This window comes from Vanellus vanellus (genome assembly GCF_965231255.1).
Source record: "Vanellus vanellus genome assembly, chromosome: 16".
Classification (NCBI taxonomy): Eukaryota; Metazoa; Chordata; class Aves; order Charadriiformes; family Charadriidae; genus Vanellus; species Vanellus vanellus.
Window position 1 is genome coordinate 7867594 of NC_138921.1, and position 24118 is coordinate 7891711.

The 24118-nt window shown below is 37.2% G+C and overlaps 1 protein-coding gene across 2 annotated transcripts in view; it reads right to left on the minus strand.

Moving 5' to 3' along the window:
* Positions 1–2035: 2035 nt before the first annotated feature.
* Positions 2036–24118, minus strand: part of TXNRD2 (thioredoxin reductase 2) — a gene marked incomplete at its 5' end in the record, with an annotated part of 35118 nt that continues 13035 nt past the window's right edge. For both annotated transcript variants that reach the window (XM_082491573.1, XM_082491572.1), the window contains 7 exons: positions 2036–2518; positions 4794–4891; positions 6714–6785; positions 8088–8180; positions 8415–8510; positions 14429–14565; positions 23347–23521. In XM_082491573.1, coding sequence (XP_082347699.1) covers positions 2395–2518; positions 4794–4891; positions 6714–6785; positions 8088–8180; positions 8415–8510; positions 14429–14565; positions 23347–23521 — 795 coding nt within the window. In that variant the 3' untranslated portion in view covers positions 2036–2394. The remainder of the gene's footprint in view (positions 2519–4793; positions 4892–6713; positions 6786–8087; positions 8181–8414; positions 8511–14428; positions 14566–23346; positions 23522–24118) is intronic.

The following is a 24118-nucleotide window of genomic DNA, read 5'->3' on the forward strand; positions in this document are numbered from 1 at the left end:
CTGCTGGATGCATTGGTAGGACAGAGAAGCAACTTCCACATGGCTAAACGACAATGTTTTAATTTCTGGGTAAAAAAAAGAAACATAATAGGTAATCACTAGGGGGAAAAAAAAAAATCTTGCATGCGTACACATTACAGTTTAGTCAGAGGTGGGATGTTTCTCACAGCAAAATCTCTGGAGACTGAGATGTTCAGTATTTCAATGTTTTGAAATATTAAGTAAAAAAAAAATAAAAAAACCTACCCTAATTTACTATAACATTTTTTTTTAAAAACAGCTGGGAAAATTTTGTATGATTTTGGGCTGTATCATACTCGTAAGACCTTTATTATATTAAAGGAAAAAGGAACTTCTGAACATGCAGGTATGCACACATTTACATACAGAGATAAAGTTTTAATAATTTCTTCTAAAGGCAGTTGCAATATTCAGGCAGTGTTTCAACTACACTTCCACTCAAAGTATTTCTTTTCAACTACAAGCTTATGGATAACTTCATATATGAAAAATGCCATCAGCAGATCTGATAAGGAATACCACTTGCCATCAAACTGTATTACTCCTTCATCTTTTATGGACCAGAAACACAGACAAAAATCAGGAAACTCTGCAAAGAAAGCATTTAAGATTTTTGTTGTTGTTCAAGTCAGAACCAATCTTTGATGTATTGCAGTATCAATGAAAGTGTGATAAATGCCATTACATTATAGGAAGGTCTGATCACTTTTAGTCTAATAGTTTCTTTGACAGGTACGATTCTCATGGTAAAAAAGATTTCACACTTGAAATAAACCAACCATTTGTCTGTGTTGCATGCTGCAGCAGCAAAATAGCAGTCAAAGAAAAAATAGCAAAGATATACATTATCATCGGACTATCCTTCCAAACTGTACATCAAGCAGAAGGAGAGCTATGAAAATACCAAATTCTACACACAAAAGCACTGATATAAATTAACTGCAAAAAGGATACATTCTGTTTCACTGCAAGCTGATCTCTTTTCCCAAATGCACTATTCTACTGTAAAGGGTACAAGAAACTATGTGGCTATGCATATCAAAATGTTGGCAACAGCAACTTGGATTGAAATTCAGTGCAGTTCGTTTTGGGTTTGCCTTTGTCAGGCTACCTATTTAATAGGATTCTGCAAAAGAAGTTTCACAATCAGATTTCTGTGTCTTTATTGACGCAAATTATCCAGCATCTCCCCCTTCTGGAGAGTAGGAAAATAAGCAGAAGTTTGCAACAGATTAATGCTTTCTTACTCTGGCCAATACTAAAAAAAAAATATATAAAAATTGGCAGATAATTATTTTCTATCTTTGTTCTGAGCAGGACCATTTCTTTTCTAGATCAGTTTAATATAGTTCCCTTCAGCAACATGTTTTATTAAAACCAGACCTAAATCCATTCTGATGTACTATCCAGCTCATCAGTGAGAAAATCTTAAAAACAAACCAAGAAAACATTTCCCTGTGTCAGCCAGATTTCCGCATTCTATAAAACAGAAAATGCTGCTTGAGTTGTATTATTACTGGTTTTGATTCTACTCGTCAGCATTGCTTTATAAATGTTCAAGCAGTAATTTGTGAGTTGTGTCAATTTAATTTGAACTGCACTGAATTAGAAATTTCTCGAGTAGGCAGAGAAGTCACCATAAAAGCCAACTCTTTTTTCAGCACCTCTGAGCTCATTCATTCTCAGCCATCACCATAATGTTATGACCAGGCTACCACTGATTAATCCATTGGGATTCATCCAGTAGCAGCACAGCTTCAGTGATAAGTGATTTTCTATTAAATTCCTGTACATATTACATTTGAAAGAAAAAAACCAAAGATGACTGCTTACCCATTGTTTCGCACTCTGGGAACTTGTTTCTACTAGTGAGTACAAAGTCTCAGCATTCAAGATTAGGATCAGTAATGAGTTATCCACGTACTTAGGAGAAAGTATCATCACCAAAATTCTAAGGGAGGCCCTGTCCAATTCCTAGCATCTTTACGAACATTATGTGAGACACTTTGTTGTCAGTCATGCCAGCAGAGAAACTCAAATGACAACTGTTTAATTCGTAGATGGCCTCAGATATCAGTGATTTCAGTTATATCTACATATATAAAACTGTGATTATTCCTTAGCTCCCAGCAAGAGAAGAGTTATAGGCACTTTGAAAGACAGATTTGTTACAGCAGAACTGCATTGGTTTTAGAACTGTGATCATGTGAGGACAATTTCTTTGTCTGGCTGTGAAAAAAAGTTGTCTACAGAGAGGACAAGAAGGACTGCTGAAACTCAAACCATTAGAGCTGTTTCAACTCTAACTGCCCCTTTTCTTTATAAATTTATTTTGTGCTTTTTTTTTCCTTTTTCCAGGGATGGTATTTAACCTCAGCAACCTGTGACTGTTGCATCCAACCCAGAACGCTTTGTAATGTGTAACTTGGTAATTTCTTCAGCACAGGTAGGGTGAATGCCAATTGTCTTCATTAGTTGAGGATATGTAGCACCACATCTAAAAAAAAAAAAACAAAACAAAAAAAACCAAACACCAAAGAGCCACAAAGTTAAACACTGTTCACCTAAAGCAGCTAGAATATCCTAAAACATCAAAGTAATTTTGCTCTTGTCCTTTTTATCAGGTAGAGGAGTTGCATTTATTCTTCAAACAATGCTGTCTATTATTTCTCAGGCACTTACACAACAACATTTAAACACCCAGCTTCCCAACACTGTTAGGTTGGGAAGAATCATTGAGACAGAGAGAATTAAGCAATTTACCCCAAGTCACAACTGAGCCTATGGCAAAAACATATGACAAAACTGCAGCCTTCAGCTTTTCTTCTACATACATGTGTGTTTCACTAACTCTGACTCCAGACGGAAAAACATACACATACACACAGAGGAAGAAAATCTTAATTAGGACTGCTGGCAAGCAGCTGCTGAAGGAAACAATACCAGAATATTCTTCCACTATCTTAGAGAAAGTCTGGTCCTTACACTGAAATTATCAATGTTATAAGCAGGAAGAAAGAGTCTCTCATTTGAAAAAATAGAACAAAAAAACCCACCAAAACCCCCTTGAGCTAAAATGCCACTTGCTTAATTCCTTTACTTATCTAATAACATTCTTAGACTTGATGACTTTCCTTTAAGCTGCTATTCCTGGCAGGTCATGCTGTAAGAATAGCCGAAATGGCCCTAAATTTAAGAATTGTTTCAAGCTCTCTATGGAATAACGTTCTCTCTCTCTACAAAAATACAGGCAAGAGAGCCATAGATGTCTTCTGGTGTTACCACCAACATGCAAAAAAGCACCTACAAGCTAAAAATCACTGCTGAGCACAGATGTTACTGGAGTACTAACTGGAGAGGGAAGATGGAAAAAATCACCCATTGGAGAGACCGAAGTAATACCTAATATTTGACAAAGAAGAACAGCAGCTCTTACAGTGGGTGTTCCACATTGAAAGCTCTGGATTTCTGAAATACAATAGAAACCTATACAAGAATCTGACCTGCTGAAAACCTCTTTCTGTGGCTAAAGTTTTAATTTCCCTCAGGCAAGGCAGAAAAGCACTCCAGTTTCATGTGCTTCCTTTTCACTGGTTATTTTGGATAACACTTCAAAACAATGACATCCTAAAAAATGTAGTTCTAGAATCTATACCACTGGCAATTAATGGACTACAAGCACATGTTGAAAATGTGTACTGAGGGTACACTGCAATCAGTGATTTCCAAGATATTCCTCACATGATACTTGCGGTCCTGACTTCTTAATCCTTTCTGCTTTTCATTTATGCTAGTCACTCACAACTGTAAAAACTGCAATAAAATAGTGATGATATTTAGGAAAATGAACTAACACCACAACTGGGGGCAATTTCTTGTGTCCCAGCCTACTTTCTTCAAAGAGGAGTTAAAAACTACAATTTAGTAATGTAAATATACAAATCAACATTTCTGAAGATGTGAATCAGCAAAAAGAAGGGAAATGAGAAAACAAATACAAAATAATTGTAGCACACAATAAGCAGAGCAGGAATTCTCCATTTAACCAGAAAGGACTCAGAATCATTCCTTACTCCTTCAAAGGGAGGACTTCTATATTAATATTGGAGCAAAATCTTAAACAAGGTCAGATCACAAAGGTTCACCTACTTGGGTAAGTTTGTTACTGCAATTATCAGATAGCTCCAGACAAAAGTACCTCCCCTCTCCCGTTATCCTACAGAGGTTTCTTTCTTACCTTATCATATTATGGTTAGCTTATACCTCAGAAATACAAAAATTCATGCAAGTTCTTGCTGAGCTTTTGAGAAGCAATGACTGTGCACATTTAAAGATTAGATTAGGAAAGGAAATGCTTAGCAGGTGTAAAGAAAACTTTTCATGAAAAGTGCAAATATCCTTTTAAAGAAGTGACCTGTGAAACTATATGGTGATTTCCTATCCTGTGCATAGAATGCAAAAGAAGCTACTCTCTAAGAAAACTAACATTAGTAAGTTAATGCATAATTTTATTTTTTGCTTTAACTATATGAAGCCAACAATATATTTTCCTCAGTTGTTCCTTAACTATATCCAGTATTACGGTAACTAAATCCAGTACATCTTAATGAAGAACTGCAGTATTTTTAGTGAAAATATGTGCAATACTACATAAAAGTAACAGAAAGCATGGATTCTTTATAGTGTTGCCAAAACTAGGCAGCTATCTTTTAAAATCTTACAATAACTTAAAAAGCAGGCTTTAGAAGCTAGAGACATTCTTTTGTACTTACTTGATTCCAAGAGCAAATCCTTGAATAACTTCGCCTGCATTTGGTCCAATGAAATGAAGGCCAAGTATTCGTTGCTCTCTCTCTCGTAAGCACACCATCTGAAAACAATACATTACATACAGATCTTTTCTTAGAGCATTTAAGGCATGAAGTTGAATTAAATGAAACTGAAGTGCCTTGAGATCCTAGTTCAGCTGTTTATTCCCTGTGTGCCAAGAACTTACGCACTTGCTTAAGTCTTACTGACTTCAATAGGTCTTATGCTTGTCCTTAAGCACTTTCCCGAATCGAAGATTTATTAGTATATTTCTTTCAGACTTCAGGGAGCCACTGACAACAATAATTTGTGGTAAATTGAATACTTTGTTTTTTGTCATTTCTATGAAATCCTTAAAATACCTTCTGTAGTCTAGTAACCAGACTAGTGTTATTTTGACACTGAATGGCCACTCTAGCAATTCTCCAAGCCTGTGCAGTTATTCTCAGCAGCTAATCAGCTGTTTTTCCAAAGACGGCCACTACCAATTACAGGATATTTTCTGCCTTTGTGATTCAGCCAGTAAGCACTTACAGCAGCATGTTTGGTGAGATACATTTACCACATCAGCCACATAACCTAAAAAGGAGACAAGCCTTAGAAGCAGCCAAAGATGAAGGTGAGTTAATAAGTATCTGGGATGACCTGAGTCACTGCACACTTAACTTTTATTAGAGAACTTAATGAAAACTTTTTAGTTCCTTTAAGGACACCATCTTTATAATTATCAAAAGAAAGTCAGTCTCTCCTTGTGTCCTCCCATCAAGCATTAAATCATTGCTAATCTAATAGGTTCTGCTATTCAGTAAAGGCTTGAATTCTTTGATTAGGAATCCCAGGAACAGCAGCAATTCTGATGTCGTACTTTAAATATTGAGGAGTTTTAAAGAAAAAACCCTCTTGCAGTAGAGTTTGAAACTCTCAAGTTTAATGTTTATTCATGTGTTTTGTGAGTTTAGTAAGGACTATATTAAATATCATCCAACAACTATTATGCTATTACTACTTCACCCTCTAATATTTACTTTCATTTACATAACTTAAAGGGAATATCTAAAAAGAAATAGCATCACCTTAGCTGCACTGATACTTGGGACAGTTAAGGTAAACTACTAAGGCACTTACACAAATCAGATGGCACAAAATATAGTTAGAAGAACTGGTTGCAACTACTGACAATGGATATTCCTTATATAACACAACAATAGCAACATAATAATTTGCGATGGACCTACAGAAGTTACTACATTTATTCAGAAAAGATTGTTCCCTAATATTGAGGAGAAAAAGAAAAAGAAAACTATATATACATATACACATACTACACTTCACCTTATCTAAGAGTCTCTACTGTGGGCAAGTGCATCAAAAACCTTTTCAACGTTGAAACAACTGGTTTGCTCTTGGAGAAGACACATTTCAAGTCCAACGCTTTTGTCTAAACCAGGAGGTTTTTGTTTTCATGAGTAAGACTGAACAGTTACTCTAGTTTCGTAAGGCTTATGCTTAATATTTTTTGAAGGTAGCATACTTTCCCCAAGAGATGGCAACTCAAACATTATAGTTAAGAACTTTGCTAGGGGAGGCAGAGATTAATCTTTATAGAATTTGCAATATTTCTTAGGACCTTAAGAGCAGTTCAAAGATGGTATCAATCAGCAGAATGTCAGCTCTGAAAAATGCTAATATCTGTAAAGCAATTTCAAGATGCAATAGGATATGTAATGAATATTAAACATTTGAAGTTACACTAGAGAAACAGGCTGTCACCAAGAAAATATCTCATCCATCTTGAAAGGGTTTTTTTGCCAAACAGTGCTCCTTAAAGCTGGTTGTACAATATCTCTTGTTCTAAAAGCAAGTTAAAAACTCAAAACACTCACTTTCATATAGCACTGAGCTGCATCTCTTTCAGCCACTGTAAACTCTAAAGGTTTATAATATGCATGGTATACCTGGTAGGGAAAACAATAACATTTTGCATTACAGAGTACTATTATGTCAAAACCTTCTGTTGAGTATTACAATGACTACTATTACTACATATTTATAATGTTGTATAAAATAATTAATTTATTTATAACCTGTTCATTATTTTAAAGAAAAATATGGAAAGCGCAGTAAGAGTTTAACACAAACCTTTCTTAGAGAACTATTAGATTAAAAACAAAACTGAAAAAAAATCACAAATAAGCATAATACTCTAACCAGTGCCTCAAATTAAAAATGTTAGTTTTGCTCCGTTAAGCTTCTCCCAAAAGTTTAACAACTTGTTTACTGAAAATAACGAAATCCAAGAAGTTTTCCATATCTATAGTAATGTATACCACGAGACATATTCTGAATAATAAATGCTTATTTTTTCATTAATGGTTTTGCCTGGGGCTCCAAGCTAAATCCATCAGCTGAACTTGCTCTCTAATACATACATATCATCATCATCTTTGGACACACACACATAAATTGTCTCCTAATCAGGCAAGATCAACTGTTTTACAGTAATTTATATCATTCTAGATGGCAATAGCATCCAGAAATCTAGATAAGTGTTCTGGAACAGATTTCTGAAATATAAACTATATTTCAGAATCATAAAACACAAAACTAATAACTGATTAGTCATGAGGTAAAGTATTGCGCTTTTTATTTCCATAGCTTACCGAGTCATATGCTGACAGTCTTTTTGATGAGTTAATAAAGGTAACACATCATATCTTTTTGACTTGTTTGAATTTTGTATTATTATATAGTGATTGTGAATGTCTTCATCATGAGTCCCTTAATCTCATTCCTTATTTCAGAGGGCTGGGTGTGAATATAAGCCATAACGGATTTCTTCATCAATATGCAATGCCCAGGCATCTTATATCAAGACTTTTTAGCCACAAGGACACTTAGCAGCTTGTGTGAATATTTCTGGGGCCATCCCAAAAACTAAAGTACCTGACCAGCAATTCTGACAACTAAAAAGGAACATAACTGTTATTTAACAATGCTGCACAATATAACTTACTAAAATGGCAGCTAGATTAAAGGTGTCACACCCTATTGATAATTTTAAGCCTACTAGGTAACAGTTTCCATTGTGACCTGCTGCAATACTTTTAAAGTCCTGAGCTTTTCTGAAGACACCAACTCCCTAACAGCAAACATAGTATTTTTGGCGACCAAAAATTTTGCCTGATGCACTATGAAAAGACAGAATTTTCACTGTTGTAACTCTGACACCAGCTATAAAATAAAAAATGTTTTCATACCTCAATATTATCTGATCCATAACATTGCCCAGCTGCTTCTTCTGACAATCCAACACAACCATATTCCAAGGGAGTGAAAACTGTAGTAGGTACCTGTTTGCGAGGAAACAGAAAGTGGTACTGTTGAACCATAGGAAAGCAGCTGCATGGCAGATACAGGGGAGACTTTTGCATGACTGAGAAGTGTAGCTGTTACACACATCTTCTTCGGCTACTGTCAAAGCTGGATCCCGGATGACAAAATGCAATTCCTTCAAAAATTCTTAAGGAAAAAAAAAAAAGCATAAGATTTGGGTTTTATTATTGAAAAAAGAAATAACAACTCACATTGTCATAGTCCATCAATTCCGAAGATTGGCCAAAAAGACGCTGAGCCAGCAGTTTTCCTGCAGCTATTGCTGTGGGTGTTAATTCAGGACGCCCCTAAGAAGAGAGCACAAAGCTTTAACTAAGAGAGAAGCAGCATCCAAGGATTTCTCCTGGGACAATGGTCAGATGAAGGCCAAGTCTTTGGAATTCCAGTCTAGTAGCCAGGACTCCAAACGGAGAAGGCTTTTAAGTCTCTGAGTGCAATATCTGTCTTGATGGGGAGGAAAACGAACGCCATGAATGAAAGTCAAAACCTTGCATCTTACCACATCACCCCTTGAAAAGTAGAGGATATTCACATGCTAACCATTCACTTCCCCCTTTCTTTCCATAGTAAGTCATCAAGAAATTTTTCAGATGGTCATTTTACAGCAGGAGAAGCCTAGTATAAAGCAACTGTGGTTTTATAACACCAGCCCTCTTAAAAAAAGTGTCAGAACACAGACACAAAACAGCTATTTGCAGGCACTGTTAGTGACTTCCTATGTTGGTCCTGGATTGGAGAAGTGGAACACTATTTTACTAGCACTGCAACCTATAGGTTGAGTTGGTCCTAGTCTCAAGCTCTGGATTAGAGAGGGGCATGAAAAGGATTGCTGTTGACAAATGCTAACTTCCTGCAAGTGAGAAATGGAATGATAGCAGGATATGACCAGGACATGCTCCAGTTCAATCCATGACTCCTGGCTACATTTTATATTCAAACAGGACTACGCAGTGTCCCAGAACCCTAATGTTGAGTGCTTTGCAAAACAGGTGAAGTTTTGATTCATACGGGTCTTACCTAGATACAACACTTGTCATAGAATCATAGAATGGTTTAGGTTAGAAAGGACCTTGAAGATCATCGAGTTCCAACCCCCCCGCCATAGGCAGGGACACCTCCCACTAGACCAGGTTGCCCAAGGCCACGTCCACCCTGGCCTTGAACACCTCCAGGGATGGGGCCTCAACAACCTCTCTGGGCAACCTGTTCCAGTGCCTCACCACTCTCAAACTGAAAAACTTCTTCCTAATGTTCAATCTGAACCTGCCCTCTTCCAGTTTAAAGCCATTCCCCCTCGTCCTATTATTACATGCCTGAGTAAAAAGTCCTTCCCCAGCTCTCCTGTAGGCCCCCTTGTCGTGGCTTGGCCTCAGCCAGCAACAAAGACCCACGCAGCCACTCGCTCGACTCCCACAGCCGTGGGAAAAATCAGCAGAAAAGGGCAAGAACTCGTGGGTTGAAATATTATAATTTAACAGAACAGACAAAGGGAAGAAGAACAAAAAACAATAACACCGGTAAAGGAATATAAGAACGCGATTACAGTACCGCCGCGAAGCGCACCGACCGGACGCGCACCGACCGGACCCGCACCGCCGCAGCCCGCCCCCGAGTGGCGACTGACTCCCCCTCCCCGGCTAGCTCCTTTTATAGCTGGGCATGGGTCACGTGGGATGGAACACCTGCCTCCCCTGCCGGCTCCTTGGGGAAATTAACCCCATCCTTGCCGGAACCAGGACACCCCTTTAGGTACTGTAAAGCCGCAATAAGGTCTCCCCGGAGCCTTCTCCAGGCTGAACAGCCCCAATTCTCTCAGCTTCTCCTCATAGGAGAGGCGTTCCAGCCCTCGGATCATCTTCGTGGCCCTCCTCCAGACATACTCCAGCAAGCAGGTCCATGTCCTTCTTATGCTGGGGACTCCAGAGCTGGATGCAGTACTCCAGGTGGGGTCTCACGAGAGAGGGAGATGCAAAACCCCACTTGGAGGTCATCATCCAATAAGCCCTTGGAAACACTCTTCAGCAGAAAATAAAATAAGGATTCCCCACCAGACACATTCAAGTTTTTCAACCTTTTTTTCCATTCTGGTAAAGCTTTTTAGCATTGACTGGAATCCATTCCTCTTTGCCATCTTATCTTTTCTGTATTTTGCCAGACGGATTCTGTACATAATATTAGCTACCATTTACTTCAGCACACATACCATATCTTCATATTAATACGCATTTATGCTTTTATCTGTACTAATAACCACTTAAAACTTCCATTGCAAAAAAACAAACTGAAACACGATTTTGTCTAACCTGATAACAGAAACTACAATTCTAATAGTTAATGAACACTAACCTGTTTTCCCCCATGGCTCATGACAAATCACAAAACTGCAAGTCTATCCCTTTCCGCCCCTCTAAGATCCATCAAATCATGGTTTTTTTCAAATCCAGCATTTTGACTTTCAAGTCTGTAAATGTCATTTACCAGATGAAATCTGCCATTTGTTTTTTCTTCTACACATTTGCCTGAAACATGGTTGCCAATCATTTCTGTAGCAGGAAATACAGACGTTGTTTTGGCATTCCAGAAATGAATAGAAGATTGGAACAAGAGATAAAATTGTGAAAGCACTGCCATGCATTCCATAAAACCCAACTAATTACTAAAACATCCATGCAGATAAAGCCCAATTTCTCATAAACAATGACTTAAAGACCTTGCTTCGTAAATATTTGAAACGAACATTCACTTTGCAGTCATGTGTAGAAGTACTCTGCTGATTATTATGGATACGAATTGTTCATAACAATCCTCCAATGTATTATACATTTAAACGAGATGGCTCCTAAGAGAGTTTAAAAAGCTTTGAAGTAATGTGTATTTGTTCTAACACAACTCTTTTTGGTCATATTTCTATTCAAAGCAGCATACTGTACATTCCACCTTCTCTACACATCTTTGTTATAACACCCTTTGAGATATGACAGATGTATAGTGGCATGGCCATATGATAAACCTCCTTCTGAGAGAACTTCTTTATAGTGTATGCCATGCTTTTCAACAAGAATACCACTGGAAGAAGAATTTTAACACAGAGAGTTTATATCAGCACTGAAAAAAAAACCAAACTGAAATTCCAGCTTGGTCTTCCTCATTCTGATTACAGAAGATGAAAACGCCTAAATGCAATTTCACCTGTCAGTTGAAAATAATATTTTGCCAAAGCTTGGAAAACCTTTTTTTGAGGGTAGACAAACTGACTGACCTCTGGAAGGGTTTTTTTTCCCCTTGTTTCCAAATGAACAGCTTGGATAACACTAGGATTCCATTTGCCATACAAGGGTGCAACAAGACACGCATGCACACATAGTTTCCCGTTTGTGCCAGCTGGGTATGACTCCCAAATGAAAACAGTCATTCTGAACATATCAGGAAACTAGCCTTTCCCCTTTCTCACTCTCCTTCCAGCCAGGGCACTGAATTAAAACAACAGCAACAACAAAAAAAGTAGTATTTGGTAGCAATTTAGTGCCTATTCAGTGTGGTGTGGTAAAGGAGGGAGGAGGGGGGCTTTAGAACTACACTCAAAAGGTATGAGCAATAGCATTTTACGGTAGCAAAAAGACTCTGTCAGGGAGAGAACACAGCAAAGAGAAATTGTGAGCAGGAAAACTGGAGAATAAAAAAATCTTATTCTTATAAGCAATATTAGGGATCACTGATGCTTATTCACAGGAAACAAGAATCCCCTTCTTTTGGTAGGTCTCACCCAGAAAGTATCACACAACAAGCTCTACAGCTTTGTGGTTCTTAGCAGGATGCACTTAATTCTTCTGTGTATATTCTTTGAGATGTGTACCAACACAGAAGTTTCTTTCACTGCTGGTTCCCATGCCAATGAAATTTACTATCTATTAATATTATTAATATTAATTCTGCTTTAAAAAAAAAAAGACAAAATTAATTTAAGTATTCAAATAAATTATTCCTTAGCAAGTGGAACTACATTGCTCACATTGTTCAGGAGTCAGATAAGATAGCGGCAATAATTCCTTCTATCTTTAAATTCTAGACATGCACGAGTACTATACTGTGATTTCTTTAATTCCCTATATTGAGGCCATATGCAGATAAAACCTTAAGAGAACATTTCTGCAGAGCACTGATTTAACTCTTCAGTTTTTTTCCCCACAATTGTACACTGGACACAGTATAAATGTGTTAAAAAAGCAACAAAGTTTTAGAAGGGCCTATTGAACGACTCAAGTTCAAAAATCTGCACTAATAAGGACAAAAGCAGGAAAAGGAAACCCAAGTTTTAACAACAAAATTAAAATGACAAATAAATGAAGACCTGATTTTTTAGATCCAGAGTAGGAAAGAGGAGAGCATCCTGCCTCCAACTTTGTATTTCTTACTTAACTAAATCCTCAAAGGGCAGAAGACAAAAAGCACCCAAGAGGAAATGACCTGCCCAAAATAACACTGCAGATTGGCAGCAAAATGAGCAACAGCATCTAAGGTCCTGCCAGCATTGCCTCTAACAACTACTTCTTGGATGAAATTAAAAAGAAAAGTTTGGAAAACAGGAGGCGCAACCAAGGCATATATCAGGCTCAAGCAGGTGTAGGAGGTCACTGTGAGCAGGAAATACCCCAGAGCAAGAAATGACAAGTACACAGGGAATCTGTACGTGAAGCGAGAAGTAAGCAGAGAAACCGTACATAATCCCAAAGCTCTGAGTGACTGGACAGGACAGAGAAGCTGTGGAGAGCAAGAAAAAAAATGGAGAAATAGCTGAGCAGGAAAGAGTTTTAACACAGTTTAAAAGGAAATGGCAAGTCATTCGCACCAAGATGGAGACAGACAGGAAGAAACACATGTCTAAATAGAGGGGAAGAGGTCAGGAATGGTCAGCAGATTTATGAGATTTAAGTGTCTCTGGCAGTTCCAGAGATCAGTCAGAAATTTGCAGAGCTATTCCCAAGACATTATGTAACCTGTTACATCTCTTCAGGTGTAGGGTTTATAAATTTGGGAGACCTTTAAAAGATTTTAAACACGGCAGAATGAGAAGTCTTTTAGAGGTCTCTCAAATTATACTATATATGGTGTTTGGATATTGCTATAGTATTTAGATTTACCGAATTTTTAAAACAGATGTCTTCACTATATCAAAAACAATCTTGTTAGGAAGGCAAGCACTCAATTCCATTAAGTTCAACAACAGGCGAGAATTCTGTATCCTGCGATGCCCAGCCTCTATGTTCTACATATTGCCCACATTTTTCAGGAACAGCAGGCAGCTGATGAAAATATCCTCCTATAAATGTTCAGTTCAGAATCCAAACAAACATTATTTTTTAGGAAGACAACGTATTTGAGGATGCCCAACTTGCAGTAGATACTCTGAGTTCTTCTGTAAACCGGAAATTGAGGGATTGAAAGTATTTGAGTGGACTTTGATTAGGACAAGACATAGACATTCTTGCCATAGATAACTGTAGATTATCAATAGCACTAGATTAAGGCCACAGAATTCTGGTTTTGCATCTATAATAAGTAAATTATTTTGCTTCAGTTATAATGTCCCCTCCTTTAAAACAACCAACCAACCAACCACACTTCATGTTTACTTGGCATAACCATTCAGAAACCATGAACAAAAGTCAAATGCATTTAGTATTTGCAGCATTTTTTCTTATTCTAGAGGAAGATACTTTTGTTAGAAGCATTTTGTGTCAGTGAGCAGAAATGCTGTCTTGTGACTAGTCTCAATTAAATCCCAAAATACTAAAAATGGAATTAACAGAACTTGTCATGGTCATTCCCAGTAAGAATATTCAACTCCAGAAGTTAAGAACTGCTTTCACTCAGCATTCATAGGCAGTATGGAGTCATGTGTCTGAAGTGATAAAAACATTATTAGAAAGATAACTGAAGTGATAAAGACATTATTATTAGCCTCTGACCAATGATGCATTCCCTGATAAACATCAGCAATAATCTCTAATGCTGAGATACTTCACAAGGTTCATGTGAAGGAAATTACTGACCCAGGTGGCTGGCATAAACACTACAGCTCTGCAAAATGAAAAAGAGCAAAACAGTAAGATATATGCTAGTGCATGACGACATCTGGGGACTAGTTATTAGTCAGGAACAAAGTCGGCTTCCTGTTATTGTAAAATAGTTTATGTAGACTCAGTACCTCTGTTATGTCTCCAACTGCATAAATGTGAGGAACAGAAGTAGCTTCACTGGCATCAACAATGATCTTTCCAGTTTCAGAATTAGTTTTCACTCCAACTGCCTCCAAATTGAGCGTTTCAGTGTCAGGGGCTCGGCCTTAAGGAAAAAAAAAAAAAAAAGAAATCAAAGTAAAAACTATTAGCAGTGTTAATCTAAAAAGCTGGCATCCTCCACTGTAGGTTTCCAAGAACTTTGTGCTATTTGATAGTCCAAGTAAAAACATGACAAAACTTATCTCATACTGAAAAAGCTGTAAGGGTGGAAAGTATGGATATGAATTTCTGTGTGAAGGGAACTATATTACCATTGCCTTTGCTCAAGCAATTTCAGAGAAAGTTATCCTTTAAAAATGTGCGGGGCAACATCCACTGCAAAAATTAGTATTTATTACACATTTTAAATTCAGTTTCCTAATGTAGCATGAATATACATATAATAACTAACTTCTACACTGAAAATTTCCAATAAACATTAACCAAATGGCACTCGATACTAACATACAGCCTGTTGTGCACACTTGTGGATAAAAATAAAGCTGTTCGATGTTAAACATTCCTGAAGTCCTCTTTCCTTGTTATCTGATACACTTATCTTAAAGCCCTTTTAGTTGTCTCAGCTTGGATGAAAAAAAGTTTACCAACTTTGCTCTCAGGTCCTTAATGCTGAGTTATTTAGCTCAAATTCTGTATTTGAGCTATTTCTGTAGAGTTTAGAAACACTATTCCTAGAGTTCAGAAACAGTATTTTAAAAGGATTTTAAAACAAATGAGGCACATTCTACCAAGCCTAGATTTTATTACAGCTTCTTCTTCCAAAGATTTTAAATTATTTCATCTTAAAAAAAAATAATATATATTTTCGTAGTGTTTTATGTATAGAATTACCACTTACACCACCGAAGTCTTGATTACATTACACTGAGCTTTCTACAGAGTATCTAACAAAGAAATTCCTGACCCAGAACTAGGAATCTTAACTCCTATCCAATTCTCAAATATATTTCAAGATTAATAAGCATAGTGAAATTATCAGGTACTCCCAAAACTGTAGGGACACAGAGAATCACATAGAAAAGATTGCATGAATATATCCAAATGAAGGGAATATTGTAATATTGCATCCAGTTTTAGATGCTATAAATGAACTATGGATATATCTACATCTACATATATAGGTCTCCTTTGCGTGAGTCATGGTTTTGTGTTTGATGTTAATACAGAGCTATAGCAAAGCAAAACAAAAAGGGAAATGTGTTTTCATTATGAAAACAAGCTCTTTGATGTTAATGTAGGAAATTATTAAACAAAAGGAAAACCTGGCTTGTCAATACAGACCTAATTATATGTAAACATATGATTCATTGCTTTATACATCTGCCATATAGCCAGGCCCCCCAAACAATGTCACATCTGAATGCCTCTGTAAAGACTTCTGTGTATTAATTTCATCTGGTGAAACCAACACTTCCTCTGGGAGTACTGACTGAAGCTGTCGGCACTTGGCTATCTGTCTGTCTTCCCTTCTGTTGTCCCCAAGGGATGTAGATCTGCTGTTCCTTCTCTGCCCCCTGCTCCCCAGTCCTGATGCTATCAGGCAACAAAAATAATAAACCTCCAGGACCTTATCTTGGCTCGGATGTGAAACAACTTCCTACCGTTGTATTTCTTTGTGTATTGAGAGTAAAGGCTGGATATTCTGCAAATGGACAACTAATGGGGTTTTCTAGTTTCCCCTTTTTCCTGCCAGGCAGAGCCAAGAGAAAGCTTAGCACGCAATGGCAGGCACTGAAAGAGGAAAAAAAGAAAAACTGTCAATAGAGTCATTTAAAGACCTGTGACAACAACAGCTGAGTTTATCAAATCTGCAGGATAACACTTAACCTTTCGATTCCAGTCTATTTTAACATGTGTACAGCTTGGTATTAATAGCTAAGAGTTACAAAAAGTGTGTTGCTACTCAAAGGGAAATTTCCCTCTCAACTTTAGTGCTTAAATATTATTTCTGAAAGCAAAACCAAAACTTTAAAAAAATGAACTGAAGCTTTATTGGCCTTTAGCCACATGCTGGCTCACCTCCATAAGCCAGAATTACATTTACTGATCTTCCTTCACCTCAAATTCAGTAGCTCAGGTTCATGATTATCCAATGTGTCTTGGTAAGTTTTAATGTCAAATTCAGGAAATTCTGATTGTTTCCAACATTCACTTACTTGTATTATAGAGTCAGTTCTCACCGTTTCTCAGTAGTATTGGATCAGAAGGACATTTGTTTCATACCCATAACTCCTAAGTTTTTAATGTCTACAGATTCAAGAAAGCATGAATTTACAGCTTATTTCTAAGATCCAGAGGGAAATACAAAATCATACCAAATCCTACCAGACGTGCAACACGGAGATGCCCCCTCCTCCTAAAGGCAGCACATGGGCTTTTAGTTTAAAGGTGTCCACTGCCCTGAAACTGCCACAGAACAAGGACTGTATGATTGTATAAGACAGAAGACTAGATTTAGCTTTTGTTCAAAGCAGTAAGATATTATGCCAGACATCTAGAAGAAAGGTGCCAATTCTAATCTGACCCTTAAAAAGGTTACCTGACTCTTGCACTTCTAATACTACATCATAACCTCATCTTTAATAGAGCCATACAATAACCACACAGCTATGAAAACCACAGACCCCTGCTTTCAGGGCCTGCCCCCATTTGCTTTTAACTTAAAAAGAAAAAACAGCTTTTTGATCTGTTTTTATAAAATCTAACAACAAGGCTTCCTAATGGCACTGCCAGCCAGCTTAGCTACAGAGAGTGACAAGAGACTGGTTAAAGCACCCATCTCGGACATGTGCCAGGCTGGTTATATTGTGATGTGGCATTTCTGGCCCATCATATGCTGAGGGGCTCTGGTAATCACACTTGCACGCAGAATAAGGTGAAAGCAATATCAAGCTCTTGTGGCCTTCAGGTGCAGGACCTTCAACAGTGGAGAACAAAGCAGCTAAATGGAGAAGAAACCATAGGAATAGGCATAGTTGAGTAAGTAGCATCAGTAAATAAGTGATAGCATAGTCTTGCATACAGTAAGATTTCCCAGGGTGATAAAGGTGCAGCCGACAGCAGAATTTTATAATGGGTCTCCTGCATTTTCTTCATCACAGAAGCTGGAATATCTGTTTGCCCCCTAGCATTTGAAACATCCAAACTAGGACCAACCAAGCATTTTATTATCAGGCATGATACTGCCGATGGCCACTGTGAGGATACTGCAGGGTGACAGGATGGTTCTTCTGGCATAAAACTTAAGCCCAATAGTCTTCTCCACTTCTTCCCTACCCATTGGCATGTTGACACATCACTTCACAGCTTTACCCAATCCAACCTCAGTTTGACCTTAATCAAAATCTCATCTGTGTTCCCAGTATTGGTACTCTCTCATCCTGTTCTGGGTGCCTGACAGAGTCCTCAAATTACTTTCAAGACCACTACTCTTTCCTCCTTCAAATCCCTTCTCAAAACTCACAAGGTGTTCTCTGAAACATAGCCAGCATAATGACTAATAAAGACTAATTCAGTGTAACTAATGTTCAGATTCCAAGAAAATATTGACTACAATAAAACTAAGGTAAAAAAAGTTCAGAACCACATTGACAGAACCACCAATTTTACAAGGATTTTTTTGGAACATATCATTCATTACTGATAAATTTTCAGCATGCCTGCAACAACGTGAAAATAATTTGACCCTTAGTCAGTGCTAGGGCAGTAACTGGTTCTTTGCCAAGTCTGCTAAGATGTACTATCTCTTGTAGCGTTGGCGAGTAATAGTTATTTCACAGAGGAGTCATCTCAGCAGAAAGCTTGTGGCAGCCATAGTGCAATCAAACACCTGGCCATAGCCATCCACTGTACATCTGAAGTCACTAGTGTCTGGAGACATGTCGCTTTGGTTGTTGTTGTTTGGGTAGGACCAAAAAAAAAAAAAGCAACTCCACCTGAAATGCAACCAAAGGAAAACTTTACAGCACGGGACAGATTTCTAATAATTCTATTTGGTTTGTTCTCAAGGTCACGTACAAGGTAAAGTGGGCTGGAAACACTTTCTGAGAAGAAAACTACAGTTCATCTTTACATTAATTCTCCCACACTAAGCTTACTTTAACCAAAAGTTCTGTACACCCTTAAAGGATGGCTCTGCAGCCTTAAAAACCAGTACCTAATCACCATTCCCAAATAAGGTCGTTGGCCTCAATCTCCTAGACACTTAGGGGCGAACAGAACCTGTATTCTGTAGAAAATGCCACTTGTTTCATGAAATTACTTTGGAGCATCTTCCAGCATTTTTTTATTTATTTATACCACCACTCAGGTAAAGGCTAGCCATCATCTATCAACTCAAATAGTACTTTATAGTTCTGAATCAGAAACATTCTTTCACATGCAGATTAGAGGCATAGCCTAGCATCTAACTTTTCCTCTACATGAAGAAGTTATTTTCACAGTTAGAAACTGGCAAAATAAGTACGAGTGACACTCAAAGTTTATGGGTGGGTTAAAGAAAAGAAGGAAAAAGTACCATTCAGGCCTCTTTTAATGCAAAAAAAAAATAAAATTACTAGCACATTAAAAATAGCCCTGCTGAATAAAGTCTTGACTGAATGTCATTAAAACTAGATATTGGAAAAAAACAAAACTAAAAGCACTAGCTGATGTAATCGGAATGACAATTTTCACTGGGACTGCAGAAACCACATCTTACCAAGACAGTAATGAATTAAAATTAATGAGAAAGAGACACGGGAAGTTCAGAACAAAGACCCAGAGCCTCAGCAAACCACGTCACATTAGCACTAACAGTTGTCTGAGATCAACCAAGGTGCATTATTTTTCACGGGATAGTTCAAAGGTTAAAAACTGGATGGGAAGATTTTGTTTGCAAAGACAGATCTAAAGCCCATCCCCATTTCTATAGGGGCTGGCAGAGATATGCTCACAGGAGATTGCAGCTACTTTCCCATATGGGACTTTTCAAAGAAAATCTCCAAACAAAATTTCTGTTTTCTTAGTTAATCCAATCTGATTTGGTTGTAAGACTTGAAGAAAACTGCTATAAAAAAAAGTTACATACTTAACCCCTTCTTGATACTGAAAAGCAAGGATCTTATTTTACTGCACTACAAAATGTATCTACCAAGCATCCAGTCTGACACATGCTTGACGGCACATGATGGGCAACACCTGATACCTGTTCAGCTCTACACTGAGCTAAAGTTGTAATTCCTTTTTATAGAAAAGATGATATTATTTCAAAGACACAATGGCTTTCCTCTAAGCTTATGAATGCAAAGGAACTTGAAAATGGTTGTTCCAATGCTCTTATCAGGGAGAAAACTCTTTGTAAAGCTAAACTTAAAATCTGCTGCTGGTCATTGCTCTTTCTGTTAACGATTTACTAGCACACTACCTCACTTTCTCTGTCAAACTAATTCCAGGGTATTTTGTAAATACCTGCTTAGTTTAATCATCAATTCAGTGTTGCTCCTCCACACAGTAAGACTCCATTAGGTATGTAGTAACTCCATATATTTTTAAGGACTTTGTGAATAATCATATTCCAGTTACAGCAGTGATCTTTTGCCATCAATTGCAAATTCAAATGGAAATACTATTCACCAATTCCTTTTCTGTATTAGCTGTGTTGCAACTGCAGCTTTCGATCCATGAGTTTCAGTCCTCTGATAGCTGAAACAAATACACTCTACCAAGCCTGATCTCTTGCAACTTTGCCCCAGAGCTCAGGAGTCATCTGTTTATAAAGGTGTCAATCTCCACCCTTTTCTTTGGGTGAAGACCCTATGTTCAATCTGTCCATGCATACACTTACCATTGCTCTGTAGCTTAGGTATATTAGGCACCTAATGTACAAATTTTTTTTGTTTCCTTAAGGGCAGGGAGAATACTATATAATATTAAAAGTTTATTGGTTCCATATTGAATGAAAAAAAAAATCTCAAAAGCTTATAATTTCAAGAGAATTCTCACAAAAGCAGAAGACAGAGCTTAGGTATATTAGGCACCTAATGTACAAATTTTTTTGTTTCCTTAAGGGCAGGGAGAATACTATATAATATTAAAAGTTTATTGATTCCATATTGAATGAAAAAAAAAATCTCAAAAGCTTATAATTTCAAGAGAATTCTCACAAAAGCAGAAGACAGAGCACTAGTAAAAGACAGAAGGCCATTACAGGACTAGACAGGCAGAATCAAATGTCAAGAAAGAGTTGTTTCACTGATCTAGAATATAACAGTATAGTCACTCAGCAAGGTAACAAAGGCCCGTAACAGTTACCTACAAAAGCTTTGGATCGAAACCTTTAAATTACATTAAAAGATACCAAAACGATTTTTTTTTTCCATCAAATATTTTGACTGGTTCAAAAAAGCTGCTAGAAAAGCAAAGAATTTGTGCCTGCTTTTATTGGCTTATACACACGAGCAGAAAATTACACATTCCAAGAGATAAACAAAGCTCTTTATAGAAATGCAATGTACATTTTTTCAAAAGGCCTACATTAAGAGATAATACTGTATCCTACCAAACCCAAATTATGTCCCACTGTCAGTAAGTATTTTTAACATACTCATAAAATCCTACTAAAATTCCACAATACGCTTACAAAAATTAAGGAAATATCTACTATAATTCAGGCTACTATTAGTTAACAATAACGGCTGCTCTTTAACTAGCTCTACAAGCTGACTTTCTTCAATCAATATTGTAACTGGCACATCTGCAGACAGGAAATCCTCAACACTACCAAGTTTCCCAGCCTATTATCTGAGACACCTGGTGTGGGTGTGTTGATACAGAGCAAAACAATGAATCATATCGACTGCACATCAATTAACCAGCTTTAACTGTTAATGTGTTTAATCCTTCAGGGTGAAATGCCAATTTGAACACTTAAAAAAAAAAAAAAAAAGTCAACACAAAAACCCCAAACCCTCAAACTATTCATTTTGCAGTTTCTAAATATGGATTGTAACTCAAATCTATGACAAAAATTATAATACATGTAGTTCCTCTGTATCAAAATAGTGAGTGGAATCACATTACAACTGAGTTGCCATAGTATATTGTGCAACCTTATTCCATTGCAATTAACACTCAACCAAGATTTTTTTTCCTTATTATTTCAATTTAATAGCTCTTTTTTCCATCTCTGACCAAAGTAAACAAATCGACTTGACATTTCACAGGTGTGACTCCACCTCAGTGTACTTTACCAGAAAGCTTGAGAAAAATCAAATATGGCATTTAAAAACACATTTTTTCGAAACAGTTTCATCTCACCTCATGAATATTATTCTACAGTTTTCAAGACTGTTCCACCTCTAGATAGCATGACCTTTTTTGCTCTTGGCAAGCACTAGTGTCTTTGGTTCTGGTGAGCATAATCATTATTATAGGCTGTTTCCACAATTTACAGAAGCCCACTGCACTTATAGTAGAACAGTAATCATAGTAAGCGAAATAAAATGTTTGTCACAACACACAACCTGCTCGCTGGGCTATTAGGAAGAGATAAAGCTAACTTAACCAGGGGAAAAAGAACAACAGGACACCAGGCAAAATACAAAATGCTGTAAATGCTCTGTTCCTGTTTCCTTTAACAGATCTATTCTACGACCACAAGAACTTAACTTTATCTGTTATCAACAAATGAAAGAGTAAACGCTTCCCCACTACTCTAAAACAGTAGTTTCAGATAAAAAGAATAGCACAAAAATGAAGTAGTTCAAGGAATCACTAAAGCTGCCAGTAAAACTGGTCGTTCCTCTGCATCAAAATAGATTTCTTGGGCATTAAGTTTAAGACTACTTACTTTCTTCAACAGATATCATCTGCTTGCCAAATATCACTTCTACCTTTAGCCATCCATTATTTATCTAGAATTCCAAATATTCACAAAGCTTTATAAGCACAAAAGACAAGAAGTCTCCTATTCTGATGGGCTTGCAGTCCCTCTGAACTAACATAGCAACTGAGGGCCAAGTCGTAACAGTAACAAGCAAGCAACTTGGGCAGACAACGCAGAAAGAGTATTTTCGTTCCTGCGGGCTGCAGCCTTGTACCGTAAATCATTTAGTGCGTCAATCCTTACAAGAAGTAACATTTCACTCAAAGGAGGCAAAACCCAGATTTAATTCCCGTTTCTGGTGATTATGCTCATAGCTATTTGTCACAAAATTCTTTTAAACTGAAATACTCTGACTTAGGCATCCTATGTCAGCTCCAAGGGGTCTGAGATACATGAACGTTCCTGAACAGGTTTCAAAAAGCTCTGAAGTTCCAAGGTTCCCTGCAACAAGCTCAGATTTTTATGGACAATTACTTCTTTTTCTCCAAATTGGATGATGACTGCATTAACAAACTAAAGCATCACAGTTTAGAAAAATTCCTAGAAGACATGGTAGCCTCTTGAACAGGGTAAGTGGGAACTTGTAGTGAATAGCTTCATGAGTAAGTCAACAGTGTGGACTTAGAGAATATTGCCTGCACCACAGACGTTGCTGGAATTCATGCTCTCACCCCCAAGTAAATGTGAGGAAGACTAAATAGTCGCTCATTTATTGCAGCTCATACAAAATTAGTTACCACAGATTTCTTCCATTCACTGTAATTTTCATGTGTTTTTAGACTATAAGTGAACAAGTCAGGCACACAAGAAATGAATTAAAAAACTATTGATGTTTAAGTCACTAAACATTTAATGTGAAAAAGGGGGGGAGGGGGGCTGTTTGGCTCCATACAACATGATGAGGGGACTTAATTTTTGGAATGGAAAGCATTGAAAATAAATTTTGATAATCAAGTTTACCTACTGCCCACATCACTGTATCAAAGGAATCAGTTTCTTCTGTGCCCAAGTCAGTATTTTTCCAGGTGACTTCCAATCTGTTGCTGTCCAGTTTTTCAACTTTGGTTGGGAAACACCGCTTTAAAAATTTTGTGCCGTAAGATTCCATGTGGTCAGTTACTAAAGATGCCATTTGCTGTTGAGTAGGGAAAAAAAATATTGTTTGTCCTTAGATATATGACCATTTTAATGTAAAACCCTCCTTCAGCTCTCTTCCTGAAAATCCAGTAAATAAACTGCACATATCAAACATTCTTTGTCACTTAGTTACTATGCATTCTCGACACATAATTTATTAAGCCACTATGACCTGCAAATCCATTCCAAGGGGCATCTACATGTGAATATTCAAACTATTTTAAAAAAGTAAAATAGTATATAAAACAGTTGCCTTCAAATAATTCGTTGCTTATACAAAATAGCATCTAGAGCATATTCAATTTAACATTACTATAATTACGATTTTCTGGCAGCTTGACGAGAATTAAATACTGTTGCTTTGCCATGACACCTGCCATTTCTCTGCAACGACTATGAATCACTAAGGTTTCCTGGAAAGTTCTACTACAAAAAGGAAATAATGCTTTTGCCTTAAGAGCCTGCTTGAAATAATGCCACACCACAGTCAAGTAGTAAAGTGTTGCATTGACAGCTTTATCTAAAGATGTCATTCCTCTTGATTGCAGTAATTCTGGTTGCACTTTGTCAAAGAATATGTTTATTACTTAAAGGA